Raw genomic sequence first — 13,852 nt, 5'->3', positions numbered from 1 at the left:
ATTTGGAAATACATAAGCTTTAAATAAAGGAAAGGGCACACGCATTGCACTATTTCCCATGGATAGCCGATTGCCTGAGCAAACAAATAAAGAACTTATAAATCAATAAAAGTGACAAAGCGTGATATGCAGGTATAGCGCAATGATTTACGCAAGGCAGCACGCATTTTGAGCATTTGGTTCAGAAGTTGTTTAAAGAAATGAACGAGCTCTTCAGCAAGCTTGTTCAATGGAATTATAGCTAAAAACACAAAACAAATTGTCACGATCAACATCACAATCATATTATGCTTCGCTTTTCTTTCAGAGAACTTGAAATTCAGGGAATGATTTTTTCATATAATCCGAATCTACTTTTTCTATTTTTATTATTTTCTTCACAAGTATAACAAAACATGTTATAGTTTTTGTTTATAAATTTAAACGATAAAGAAAGTTTTACTCTATAAAACTTTCAATTGATTAAATTCAAAAATATAAGTAGTATAAATTATTTTCTTGAAATTTGTTTGGAGAATAAATACGTCATCAAAATTCACGCGGTTAAAATTTAGAGTTCAAAGGTCATATCATCGGAAACCAACCACGTTGAGCAACAGTTTAGATAAACTCGGAACAGGCAAGCATTTCAATCACGTTTTTCATACTTGACTGGAAATTTGAGGTTAGACGGGCAACATGAACAAGATCTACATTGGCAGTTTACCACAAGATGTTACCCAGGTTTCCCTAAAAGAGGTTTTTAACGCATACAATATCGAATTATCAAACATAGTTGTCAACCAAAAGGGTTTCGCGTTTGCAGACTGCAAGGACGCCGCGTCAGTTGATAGAGCAATCGAGCACATGAACGGCTACATGTTTAACGGCAAAGAGATGAGTGTTGAACACTCCGTACCGCGTGGATCGAAGAGCAAAAAGATTCAGGTTCGCAATATTCCATCTCATCTGAATTGGGAAGAGCTAGACAAGTTGCTAGCAGAATATGGCGCCGTGGATAACTGTGAGCAAGTTTCAACCGATTCAGACACTGCTACGGTCAAGGTAACATACAGTACCAAGGCGGAGGCCCAAGCAGCAATCCGTGACTTGGATGGTAAGTCGGTTGAGGGCAGTACTCTTCGTGTTACCCTTCTCCCGGATCCAGCAGATACAACTCGTCCACCTCGACAGGGAAGATTCGTGAATGGAGGAAACTTTAACACACCCTTTAATCAGCAGTTTACTCGTCCCAAGACCGTTCCAGAATTGCCAACTCGAATGCTGGTCCCCAGCCAGTATGTGGGAGCTATAATTGGTTCAAAAGGTGAAACTATTCGTGCAATCACTGCCAAGACACGTGCTCGAATTGATGTTCATCGTAAAGACAATCCTGGTGCTACAGAAAAGGCAATCACGATCAACGGAACTCCCGAAGCTTGTGGAGCTGCAGTGGCTGCAATTCTTGACGTTGTACGCAAGGAAGATCACGATGCTCGCATGGCTGCTGGAACTTGGAATGATGATGAAGTGCCATTGAAGATATTGGCACATAATTCACTTATTGGCCGCTTGATTGGCAGAGAAGGTCGTAATTTAAAAGCAATTCAAGAGAAAGTTGCTTGTGATGATGTTAAGTGCAAGATTGCTATTTCCAACAGCATGGCCGATATGCATCAATGCAATGTGGAGAGAACAATTGCAATTTATGGAGAAAGTTGCAAGTGCGCAGAGGCGGAAGTGCTTCTTATGGAAAAGCTTCGTAGCTGCTATGAGAATGATATGATGGCTGCTTATCAACAACAGCAGCAATACCCTGGATTGCATCAACTCAACATGTTTCCAGGACTCCAAGGAGGTTATGGTCCACCTATGCGAGACCCAATGTACAACATGCCAAATTACATGAATGGTCCATACAGGGCTCAACCAGGGTTCTCCCAAGATCAACGTGCACTCCAGAGCGAAACATGCACCCTCTACATTCCTGCCGAAGCTGTTGGAGCAATGATCGGAAGCAAAGGTGCCCACATTCGCAACATCTCTCGCATTGCCAATGCTTCCATCAAAATTGTGCCCCCAGAAGATGGTGACGATGATAAACAACGACGTGTAATGATCATGGGAAATCCTGAAGGCCAGTGGAAATCGCAGTTCTGCATCTTTGACAAGTTGAAGCAGGAAGGATTTTTCAACGGAGACGATGAGCGTCTGACATCGGAGATGACCATCCCGGCTACCATTGTTGGCAGAGTTATCGGAAAGGGTGGAAATAACGTACGTGAGCTGCAACGTCTCACAAGCTCAGAAGTTGTCATACCACGTCAGAGTGAGACAGAAGGAATGGAAGAGGTCCCGGTTAAGATTGTTGGTCATTTCTTTGCTATTCAGTCAGCACAGCGCCGGATTCGTGAGTTACTCTCTAAAGCTAAGGAAGCAGAAAAGCAGAAGGTTCGTGAGCGTCCAAACCTTGTTCCTTTACACAACTAAACAGCAGATGAAGTAGATGATTACACGGAGTCAAGTAACCCCTGGCTTTTTGAACAAACATGTTTGCTGTATTATAATGTAGTTTGTGGTCACACACTATCAATTATGTTTAGTTAAATGGTGTTTATGTTCAATCATTGTTGTCACCTTTTGGCTCCCATTCAATGAAGAACTGTATAATTTGGCATAATATCATTAGTTAGCATGCTTATTGTAAAATCACTTGACAAAACACAGCTATGGCAAGTGTCACGTATGCAGTGCCGCAATTGAAATGCTGCTAATTTTGTGGGGTAAAGTTCATTTCTTTGTGTCAATGCCATCACATCAAAGACATGTTTTTACTGAGGTCAAACGAGTTCACTCGTTTCTACCTCTTATTTTTATTTTTACTTTTTACTATTGTTTGTTTCCAAGGGGGGGATGTGTCAGTGCAGTGTGTGTAGCTATCTTTTTCTTTTGTTTTTTATTGTTTTTGTTTGAAGCTAGTAGTTTAAATGCTGCCACGTGTTAATGTGTGAAATTCTTGTTTCCATTTGGTGCATATGGCTACAGTAATTGGGAGGAAACATTTCAGACAAGATTGATTTTAGTTCTGTTAGGTGAGGACTTGCTGACGCTTTCGAATGAACTTAAGACCCACATTTTTTCCGTTGATATCGTGCTGGGAAAGAACAATTGAAAAATTTGCATGTGCCTAGATATCAACCAGCATTTTGTGTATATGCTTACAATGAAATGCTTGTACAACACATAAGTGTGACTTTCAACTGGAACCATTTCCTGTGTATTCTCTGAACGTTGCTACAATTATGTGTAGATGTAATAGCTGTTTAAGACAAAAAGAATGTTTCTATGTTTATTTCAACATTAATTACTGAACTAAACTGTTTATGAAATTAAGCAAATGCTTTGTATTGCTACATCTGATGCTTAACTGCTCGTATAAATTGGTATAAACAGATTGTAATGTTGAAATTTAACCATGGAAACCTGTACAAATGTCTTGTGATTTGTGTATAAATAGGTTGACAGGAACTTGAGGTACTTCTTTAATGTTGAATTGCTTTTGTTCAAATTTTCCAAGATGATCCTGCCCTGTTAGTTACACACTAAACATAACGATAACGTCTGAACGGAGGGAAATAAATCAAAAGGTTAGATAGTGATGTTAAACAATAACCTATGTAAGTGTCTGTATATACAGACAAATATCTTCAAAGTGCATTTAGTTACGCTACATGATTAACCAATAACAATTGCACAACGTTTTAGGCGGTTAAAAAGTTTATATCACTAGTCAAACAAGGAAAAACAGTTCATCACATAAAGGCCTAGTAGTAATTCAGAACTTGACTAGTCACCTTGTAAATGAGTATACAAAGGTGGTGCATACGTTATACAGCATCCTCATGTCTTGGCATCGTATTCCTGATCATGAGAACTCTGAAGAAGATGAAACGATAATGATGACATCAGTGGGAGAAGATGATACTACAGCTCATCTATTACGTGAAGATGCATCAGTTGTACACAGGAGGTTTGACATTATTCACTTTGATTCTGAAAATTAACTCGTAAATATTTGGAAAATATGAAATCCATAAGAAAGCTTTATTGAGCAGGTATATAAATACCAGTAGTTAAAGTTTAAATCTATGAGATTTGTGTCGAACAGTATACATAGGTTAAATTTCGTTAATGTTATTGTCAGATATTTGGCATTTCAAGCAATATATGTTATTTAAGAAATAAAATACTATATTATTATTAACAATCTTTTAAAGCATTGGTGTCACTGTTGACTACTGTATACACCCCTAAATTTCTTTGCTCTTCAAGTTTGTTGTAAGACCTTACAAAGTAAACAGGACTGAACAAACTTTTACTGACCACATTCTATAGAATTATCTCTTTATGTTAATATTTATTGATAAACATGGGCAACGCCTTTACTTGAATTTAAATTTTTTTGTCTTCATATCATACGTTTTTATGTAAATATATTCCAGTGTATGAAAGCAGGTGTGAGAACATGATATCAGGTAACAAGATGGTGCCAGTTTGTTTCTTGAGTCACTTCAGTTAAATATGGTGTAGGACAGCTTTTGCCTTATTCGCTAACGCTGGGATATAGTTTTAACATTGCTGGATAACTTTATAGAACTGATTTTTGTGATGTTAAAAGAGTTAGTTTTCCTAATTATTGCAGAGAACTTATTACCAACATCAACAATATGTCATTGCGTAGAAGACTTAGAGAGTAAGTTGTTTTAACAATGGCACAGGCTGTTATTTTGTGGATTTTTTGTCCAATTTGTTATATTTTCTTGCATTTGAAAATAGTCTTTCCATTTATTTGGAAAAACTGGAACAATTTTGCTTTTATGTTCCTAAACATAACTCTGGCATATTATGATTTGGTAAAGTCTGTTGAAATTATGCCATTTATTGATTTGATTATATATGTTATCGAGTGTTATCGACGACAGAACGCTTATGTTATAAATACTTATTAAACACAATATATAAATTTGCTGTATCATATGTAATAAAATACTTCGTTCACAAACACGTATAGAATCAAATAGCAAAAAGCATTGAACTATTGTAATCAGTAATCACAGAAAACTGCACAACAGTAATTTGTATGAAATGTGCTATTTCTTTTACAAATGATTTGCTATAAAACAGAAACATGTTTTTGTTTACAGAGGCATGAGGTCGAGACCTTCTCTGTCAACATTGTCCAAACGTGCCAAAGAAGAAAGAAAGTACAAATATTCCCTTGTGTCTGTTCTAGTTATTGGTATCTGTCTGATTATGATGGTCAACATTGGACTTGGTTATAGGAAATGTGAATCCACAAATGGTATTTAAGACAATGTCTACATGATTGTTATGCAATTCATCATGGAAAATACAATTAGCCTCATATGTAGAACAGCACTCAATGTTTTATCAATTTTTTCCCAGAGGAAATGTATCATCCGCCAGAAATACACAAACTAAAGCAATGCATTGATTCAGCCACTGGCTTGCCCTTTCCATGGCAAAATTACAGGTATATACAGTATTGACAACATATGTGTTAATATGTCCTGAAGTGAGTTTGTACGTATAATTAAACTACAGGCAAAAGTGCACTTGTTCTTATGTTATAAATCACAGAACCTAGGAATCAATGGCAAATTTATGTGTATAGAATATAAATATTTATAAACTATGGCTATTGCCAGCATTGTAGAATTAGTATGTTTTATACTGAGCGTTTTGAATTTTTGAAATAATATTATAAGGTAGGCCAATAAAATTGTTTCCACTTTGCATTAATTACCCCTGTGTTATATTGTTTTCCTACAGTAGTAGTTTTTGGAAAATAGTAGACAGAATAGGAAAATAGAGATGTGCAAATATTAAATTATTAATGCAGTTGCTGTCGTTTTGAAATTAATTTTCAAGAATTTCAATTTGTATTTACAGGTTACCGACTAACTTGTTGCCAGAAGACTATCACATTTTTTTACATCCGAATTTGACGCTGCAAAAGTACACTGCCCAAGTTGCAATCAACTTTTCTGCAGACAAGACTACAGACTATGTTATCTTACACAGTCGTGGTCATACATTCAAAAGAGTACAATTGGGTTTTCAAAATTCCAAGGAAAAACATCTAGTAAAACAAACACTTCACTGTAGCAACAATGAAATGGTTGCTTTTAAGTTTGGTCAGGTTCTAAATCAGGGACAAAACTACCAGATTGTGCTTGATTTTTATGGTAATTTAACTTTTTCTTTGGGTGGATTTTATTTGAGTAAATACAAACGAAATAATGGCAAAGAAGTGGTAATAGGAACCACACAATTTGAAAGTCTTGATGCCAGGGCTGCATTTCCTTGCTTTGACGAACCTGCTTTTAAGGTAAGCTTGCCAATACTTTTGAGTTGTTTTTTTATTGTAGCCCTACGAGGTTGTATTTTAGGTGTATTGATGTCTTGTTTTGCAAATGGTTGCTTGAGCGAGAAATGGTTTTCAATTAAACTCCCATGCAAGCATTGTTTAAATGGAAGGTTCTTATCAATTATTTATGATGCAGTATACTGTGTCAGGTCTCAGTCCTTTCTTTAAAGTCATCTGATTTAAGGAAAACCTAAACAACTGTTTCATAGGAAGATTTCAATGCTTAGGCTAGTAGATCACGCTATTATTTAAAGTATATATTAATGTTAAATTATATTTTTGTAAACTGTCATTGCAGCGCTCACTCCAGTGTTTGGCACATTTTACTGTAACGCTGAAAGTTTTCTTTTTAATGATTATTTACTTTCAACTGATATATTGCAAAAATGTGAATTTGTAATACATACCAGCCTAATGCTACTATACCCCAAAGTTTATATGAAGTTTTACCTTTGTATTAATTTTGAACATTGTTTATATATATTTAATTTTGAAGGCAAATTTTTCACTGAGCATGGTACGTGAGCCATCCTTCAAAACTCTTTTCAACATGCCAATTGAATCAACAAATGATTATGAAGGTGGACTGAAAATTGACAACTTTGGTTCTACTGTAAAAATGAGTACCTATCTGGTTGCATTCATTGTGTCAGATTTTCAAAATGTATCCAATGTAACCGCAGGGGGAGTAGAGGTATTACATTTATTCAATTTTTTGCTAATTAATACGCTTATGTGGCGTTCTTGTAAAATAAAGTATGTTTAGTTCTTTGTCACTAACTTTAATGCAACGCCATATAATTGCTTTGTATGCATTTCTCTTAATGTACTGGTAATCTTAACTGTAATCATGCAAGGCTATTTGATATTTATATTAGCTTGTTATTATGTGTTTGTGATAAGGAATAGTTTGGATACTGGATATACATAATTCTTTTATAAAAATATGTTTATGTTTCAGGTGTCAATATATTCCTCACCCGACAAAATCAGTGAAACAGAATTTGCCTTAAAAATGGCATGTGATGTGCTTGATGCTTATGAAAATCTATTTAATATTCCTTTCCCACTGCCAAAAATGGACCTTGTTGCTGTACCTGATTTTGCTGCTGGTATTGGGCAAGCTTTTAAACTACAAATATCTCTCCAGTTGTTATTAGCATTTCTATAGCATGTAAGCGTGTCAATTGCTGCATTTTTTCTGCAGCGATTGGTGGTGTTTAATAAGTTGATTGATTTTAAGCCAATGGTGTTTTCCTGCCTGGATAAGAAACATGGTAACCCAGTATTGATTGGAGCCTTCAAACTCAATATAGGGCTGGAGATAGAGGCGCAAGCAAGCTTATTGTTATTGTTTGTGTAGGTGCAATGGAAAATTGGGGTCTCGTGACGTATCGTGAAACTGCTCTGCTTTATAACCCCGCTACTTCGTCGATTAAAGACCAGGAATGGGTTGCCACTGTCATAGCACATGAGCTTTCACATCAGTGGTTTGGTAACCTTGTGACTATGGAATGGTGGAATGACTTGTGGCTTAATGAAGGTACAAACAATCTTTTTGCTTGCACATACCATATTTGGTGCATTTTTTACTAAACATAGATTAAAATTGTGTGTGAAGCTTGTATGCAATGTTGAGCCCATTATTGCTTTCCTCAATGCTTTAGCTAAAGTGCTTTAGCAAAGCGAATGAACATATAGTAGTACGTAAATGTGTATCATTTTCAAATTCCCCAAAACCAGTTTGAATTTTGACATTGATATGATGGGTTATCATATGAAAGCATACATATTTATGTTTTAAGGTGATTATCTGATAATGCGTAGCCATTTTAAACAATCTGTGGGCACTCGTGTTCAGTATGTTTTCTGAGATAGGACCTTTGGCTTGTTTGCTAGTATTTTTTTCTGTCACGATGTGGGATGTTTTCGCCTTGGCATAATAATGTAAAAACTCTTGCCTATTCTCACTTTCATTTTTTGTAAGCATCTCACTAATCTTGTTAAATACAACTTATTTTGAAAAGGTTTTGCCAGCTATATGGAATATTACGGCGTGGATATGATCCACCCAAAATGGAAATTTTTTGCTGATTTTTCTGCTACTACCGTTACGGCCGCAATGACACAGGATTCTTCACAATTCACTCATGCTTTGTCATTTCCGGTCACTGATTCTCGTAAGGTTGATGAAATGTTTGATTCTATCAGTTACAACAAAGGTACTTTTATCCATGAAGAAATATGTGAAATGTTCATTTATTAGAATGCCACAGTGCACAGCTCTATGACATTATGCACTTGGTTGTGTATTCCAATGGCTTTTATTTCTCCTAGAACGTCCAAAACCTTTGATGATTTTGTTTTATTGCCCCAGGTGCCAGTATCATCATGATGCTTAAGGACTTTATTGGTGATGAGTTTTTCGATGGTGTCCGGGATTATCTCATGAAACATGCATATGGTAATGCCGAAAATCAGGATTTGGTTGCTGCTGTGGCTGCTAGAGATACAGACAACAATGGTGACATACAAGTAATAAAGGTTTTTGTTCAATGTTTTAGAATTGTGGATTGGTCAACTGTTTAGAAATTTTTGCATGTAAGATTGTTATAATTGTGGTTCTTAATTATTATTCTTTTTTCGCAATAATCAGAACAGGTAAATTACTTAGCAGTTTTGTGTTTCAGGCCATGATCAACGCTTGGACAACTTTAGCAGGAGTGCCAATTGTGAAAGTTACTTTGAAAGACAACAAAGTAAATACCCTCTAGTTGTAAAATGGACCATTGAGCAGTGAAACACTATAGGATGTATACTTATTTGTTAGCGAGACAACACAAACTGAAATGTCATTGTCAATTTTAGGTGAGTGTAGAACAATCTCGTTTCATGTATCCTGATGGGAGCCAAAATCTACCGGAGACCGGACTATGGCATATTCCTTTGACATATGTGACCAATATCAGTCCACAAAAAGCCACTAGAAAATTGCTTACACAGAAATCATCCTCTTTTGACGTTCCGAAAGTTGAATGGATTAAGTTTAACCACAATCGGGTTGGATACTATCGGGTTAGCAAATGGAGTTTAACATGGTTGCTACATTTATGTAAACATCCGATCCGACATATTGCATCCGATCTGTAAACATAAAGATCCAATAGTGTTTTAACCTGTGAAATTAACATTTACAGGTTGCATATGATAAAGGCATGTGGAACATGCTTATAAACCAGTTGTCTCAAGACCATGAAGTTTTTTCAGCAAGCGATCGAGTCAGTTTGATATCTGATGCATTTGTTGCCGCGCGGGTTGGGAATTTGAATTATCAAGATGCCTTCCGCTTTGCTAGTTACTTGCAATCTGAAAAGGACTATGCACCACTCATCTTGGCAACTACTCACCTGGGTTATATTGATGAAATGTTGAAGTAAGCTTTAAAGTGATCCTTCTTTCCAAAAGAAGCATGTTTGTCATTAATTTCTTTGTTTTGGTTAAAGAGTTGGATTAAAGGAGGAACAGCGACGGATGTATGAAAAATATGTCACCTACATTTTCACTCCCTTATACTATGAGCTAGCTTGGAAAAATAAAACCAGTCTTTCACGAATGCAATTAAAACTGCAGTCTACTATTGTGTCGTTGATGTGCAGGTATCTGTGATCATGTAGCTATGGTTTGCACTGAAATGTCTAGCGAATATTTCAAGTGTAGCAAGACTACATACAAACATTTGTAAGCTTTTAGTTATTTGAAAATGTGATTAATTGCCAATGCAATTATAATTTTTTACAGCTATAAATATGAACCTTGCTTAACGACGGCTTACGCCAAGTTCCGAAACTGGAAAGAGAATAATGTTCTTATTGAAGCTGAATATATGACCACAGTATTTCAGTCAGGTTTGTGTTGATCAAAACACCTTATCATCATAATAATAATGTGATGATGTGTTAAATTAAACTTTTACTTCAGTGTGCGGATCGTTGTTTCTGGGACTAAGAAACTAAATTTCTGTTATAAATAACATCTTTATATTGGCCAACTCTTAAATTGTATGACCCTTTTAAGTTATTGTTTTTGTAAGAAACTAAGAAGACTCTTTTTGGGAGTTGCCAAGATTAATTTGCAGCAGGGCAGTAGAATCGATACCAAAAACCTTTGAGACTATAACTCCAACTCCGATTCCTCTATGTGTAGTAATCACCCAGAGGTTTTTACCAGGATGCTGAAAATATGCAATACACGATTAATCACTTCTGCATTGACTAATTAAGTTATTGATAAATGCTTTTTTAATGCAATTGTTTATATTTCACTAAGCCTAATTAGCGCAATTCTTTCCTTGATTAACAGCTTTATTTTGACTTCGCCTTGCGTGACGCCATTATTGTCCTTCTAGGGCCACAATTAGAAGTGTTAAAAATAAGAAATTGTCACAGTAGCTTCAGTTACATTAAGCACGTACAAAGTGCTAACCTGTGCACAGGCATACAAAAACAATGGCTAGAAGACAGTCCACGGCGCTGACAGTGAGTGTGGAATTAATTACTAATGACTTTGCAATTGTTACAGTAACCTTTGCATATTTTTATGCAAGTAGTAGTTCAGTTAGTTGTTTTGTGCCAGATAGATTACAGTTCTGGTTTAAATACTGGAGTGGTCATGTAAATAAAACAAAATGCAATACATTGCAATAGGAAGATAATCTGGATCCCTTGTAAGTGGTCACGATCAGTTGAAATCGTAGTCAGGACAATTTCACAGGCTTCGACTCCACTGACTTAAAATTTCTCCGACTCTGCAGCCCTGATTGGCAGATCATCATTTGTTATGATATCGGCCACTTGGCTAATTGATTAATTCTGATATCTCATAACATAATAAACTCAATTCAAAACAAAAAAGGCACATCTGTGGTATGTAGCAACATCACATCACAATTTTTGTATAAAATGCATAAATCTATTATTTATATTTGTATCGTCTACTGTCATTCAAGTCTCATGCTGGTTGGTGTCATATGGATTCTTTCCATAGATATCATGTTCTATTTAAAAGACATAACTAAAGAACACTCTTTTGCTTTGTAATCAAGTTTTAAATAATCAGTAGCTGATTAATCAATATTGACTGATTTCATAATAACTGGCCAGTTTCTACATTGGCGCATCCTTACATTTTAGCTTATTTTTAGCTATCCATCACAATCTTGTTGAAGATTGGGATTTCATGTGGAATGCGTTTGTAAACACAACTGATGCATTGCTAAGCAACAAGCTCCTGTCGTCCATTGGCATGACAACCAACCTCCAGAAAATTATATTTCTCCAGGAGGAAATGCTAAAGGGGGAAAATATCAGATCCCAGGTATCCACTGATCTTTAATTACCATAGTCTTATTGCATTTCCTGTGAGGACTATAATGCTATGTACAGCTTGGCTACTACAGTTTATGGTATTCATTTCTTCATCAATAAGCTTCTGCATATTTAATTGTAGTTAATTGCAATGCATGTGGAACAGTTTGTAATATTACGGTTTTTAGAGCGCCTCAAGCTTGATTGTTTCTTTAACAAGTAACATGGTTGGTGGTTCATTGACTTGGAGATTTGTGAAACAACATTGGGATGAGATTGTGAAGCTTCACCCTGTTGCAAGTTTTGCTATGAGGAGCATTGTCCTTCACTGCTTGAGTAAGACTTTAATATTTATAACTAACAATCGTATAGTATTTTACTCATGCTCTTGAGTGTAATCATTACACAGTTAGTATACAAGAAAGCTTTACAAAAGACTGACTGCTTTTAGACTTATCGTACATTATTGCATCTTCCTTTCAGTTAAGGCAAAATAACGCAATTTGAGCAGAGTCATATGATTGTTGTCTTTGTCGCAGCCACCATTCTGGATGAGGGTGAGATCGTGGGAGCAGAAGCTTTCTTCAAGAGTAAGGGAATTGACGACATGCAGTATGTCAAGAGGACTCTGGAGAAAGTCCGCATCAACATTCAATGGTTTAAACAACATGCCTCAGTTATTGGAAAATGGCTTAAACAAAATGAGAACTCGTGGCACTCAGACAGACCTTAGAAAAATTCATTCATTGCTTTTGCAAAAAATTCTGTGGCATTTAATTTTTCTACCTGCAAATATATTGATTTGCAGATTTCGGGTTACTATAATATATATACCGTAGAGAGTTCATTCCATAAATTAAATTGCATATTGATGCCTTGAGTGGATCACGAGAGAGGTTTAAAATGGATATTAATAGAATCAGTTTTTCTCTAATTTCATGCGATTAGCTTTTCTTACTTTTAGTTAACAACAGCATACATATGCAGATTCGTTTGTGGCCTGCTGTGTTTTGTTTCCTTTCCGATTTGCTTAATGTTGTTGTTGCAATGGTTTTTTGAGCTACAAGTTTTTGCACTTTGGTTACCATTGACCTATGGTATTTTGTTATATTTGTACAGAAATACAAAGAATGCTTTTTTAACATAGGAATGCATTAATGTTTAGATAACTGCTAAGAAAAGTGACACAACATTGCAAAATATTTAACTGGAAATTTTATTGTGGAATATTTTAAGTTTTGCAACTTCTATAGTGTAATTTAACTTTTTTCAAAAGGTATGGTTCCTTTTGTTTATCTGGTTTATTTTATTATGCATCTTCTAATGTTGTTGGTATATAGTTTCCAATATTTTTCGTTAGTTTTGTTTCCCTTCAGTACATTTTCGATTGCCTTTGCCAAGAAACTATTTTACGTACTGTGATATATTGCACAAGTATAAGAAGCAGTTCAAAGGATCATTGCTTGTGTTTAAAGTCACAACCAACAATGCCAATAAACTGCTTCAAGGTGTAAATGTTGCTACATCTTTATTTTTGGCTGTGTTTGGCTGTGAAATTTTACTGTGTTTCTTGATTCTTTAAAACAGCAGTTACAAATGCATTGGCTAGATAGAACACATTGTGGCCAACTTACAAATGTTTTATTGGTAGTTTATATTTTTGTGCCTTATAGATATATGTGCAATTATATCAAAGTGTTTATGATCACTTTACTATATTAATGTAATATTTAGTCTTTCAGTGAAAAAATGTGTGAAAATAAAACCATGGCTACATCGTCTTTTCATGATATTGATTAAATGGACTATTTGTATCTCTGTCCAAAGACATTGACTTTGATATCTTATCAACTGTTGTTTAAGGCTACATCAATTTATTATGGATATAGCTTTGACTTTCTGGGATCGTTTATTCCAGAAAATACCTAACAGTACCTGATTTTTTTGCATGCTGTCATGAAATTATCAATTTTATTTAATTTCTGATCTAATTTAACAGTGAAAGCAGTCAACTACGTTTCCAGTTCTCATTTTTCCAATTCTAACATGGCTGTTTTAC

General features: G+C 35.4%; 2 protein-coding genes across 4 annotated transcripts; both read left to right on the top strand.

Moving 5' to 3' along the window:
* Positions 1–588: 588 nt before the first annotated feature.
* Positions 589–3,496, top strand: LOC143471082 (insulin-like growth factor 2 mRNA-binding protein 1). The gene has a single exon (XM_076969431.1). The coding sequence runs from the start codon at positions 679–681 to the stop codon at positions 2,467–2,469; it is 1,791 nt and encodes a 596-aa protein (XP_076825546.1). The 5' UTR covers positions 589–678; the 3' UTR covers positions 2,470–3,496.
* On the top strand, positions 3,487–13,574 carry LOC143471080 (endoplasmic reticulum aminopeptidase 1-like). Of its 3 annotated transcripts, none has more exons than XM_076969427.1 (19): positions 3,487–3,626; positions 3,875–4,009; positions 4,682–4,732; positions 5,184–5,341; positions 5,446–5,533; positions 5,953–6,391; positions 6,927–7,124; positions 7,392–7,542; positions 7,794–7,973; positions 8,458–8,652; positions 8,808–8,965; positions 9,121–9,189; positions 9,299–9,505; positions 9,628–9,863; positions 9,934–10,086; positions 10,229–10,335; positions 11,631–11,803; positions 11,982–12,129; positions 12,333–13,574. In XM_076969427.1, exons 2-19 carry the CDS (start codon positions 3,882–3,884, stop codon positions 12,524–12,526), a joined length of 3,033 nt encoding a protein of 1,010 aa, XP_076825542.1. In that variant the 5' UTR covers positions 3,487–3,626; positions 3,875–3,881; the 3' UTR covers positions 12,527–13,574. The 3 variants fall into 3 exon arrangements, with proteins under 3 accessions (XP_076825542.1, XP_076825541.1, XP_076825543.1); XM_076969426.1 differs by having other exon boundaries at positions 8,808–8,974; XM_076969428.1 differs by lacking the exon at positions 4,682–4,732 and having other exon boundaries at positions 8,808–8,974.
* Positions 13,575–13,852: the final 278 nt, after the last annotated feature.

This window comes from Clavelina lepadiformis, chromosome 9 (genome assembly GCF_947623445.1).
Source record: "Clavelina lepadiformis chromosome 9, kaClaLepa1.1, whole genome shotgun sequence".
In the NCBI taxonomy this organism is placed as follows: Eukaryota; Metazoa; Chordata; class Ascidiacea; order Aplousobranchia; family Clavelinidae; genus Clavelina; species Clavelina lepadiformis.
Note: the sequence above shows the minus strand (reverse complement) of the source record. Positions and strands in the feature narration are given on the sequence as shown.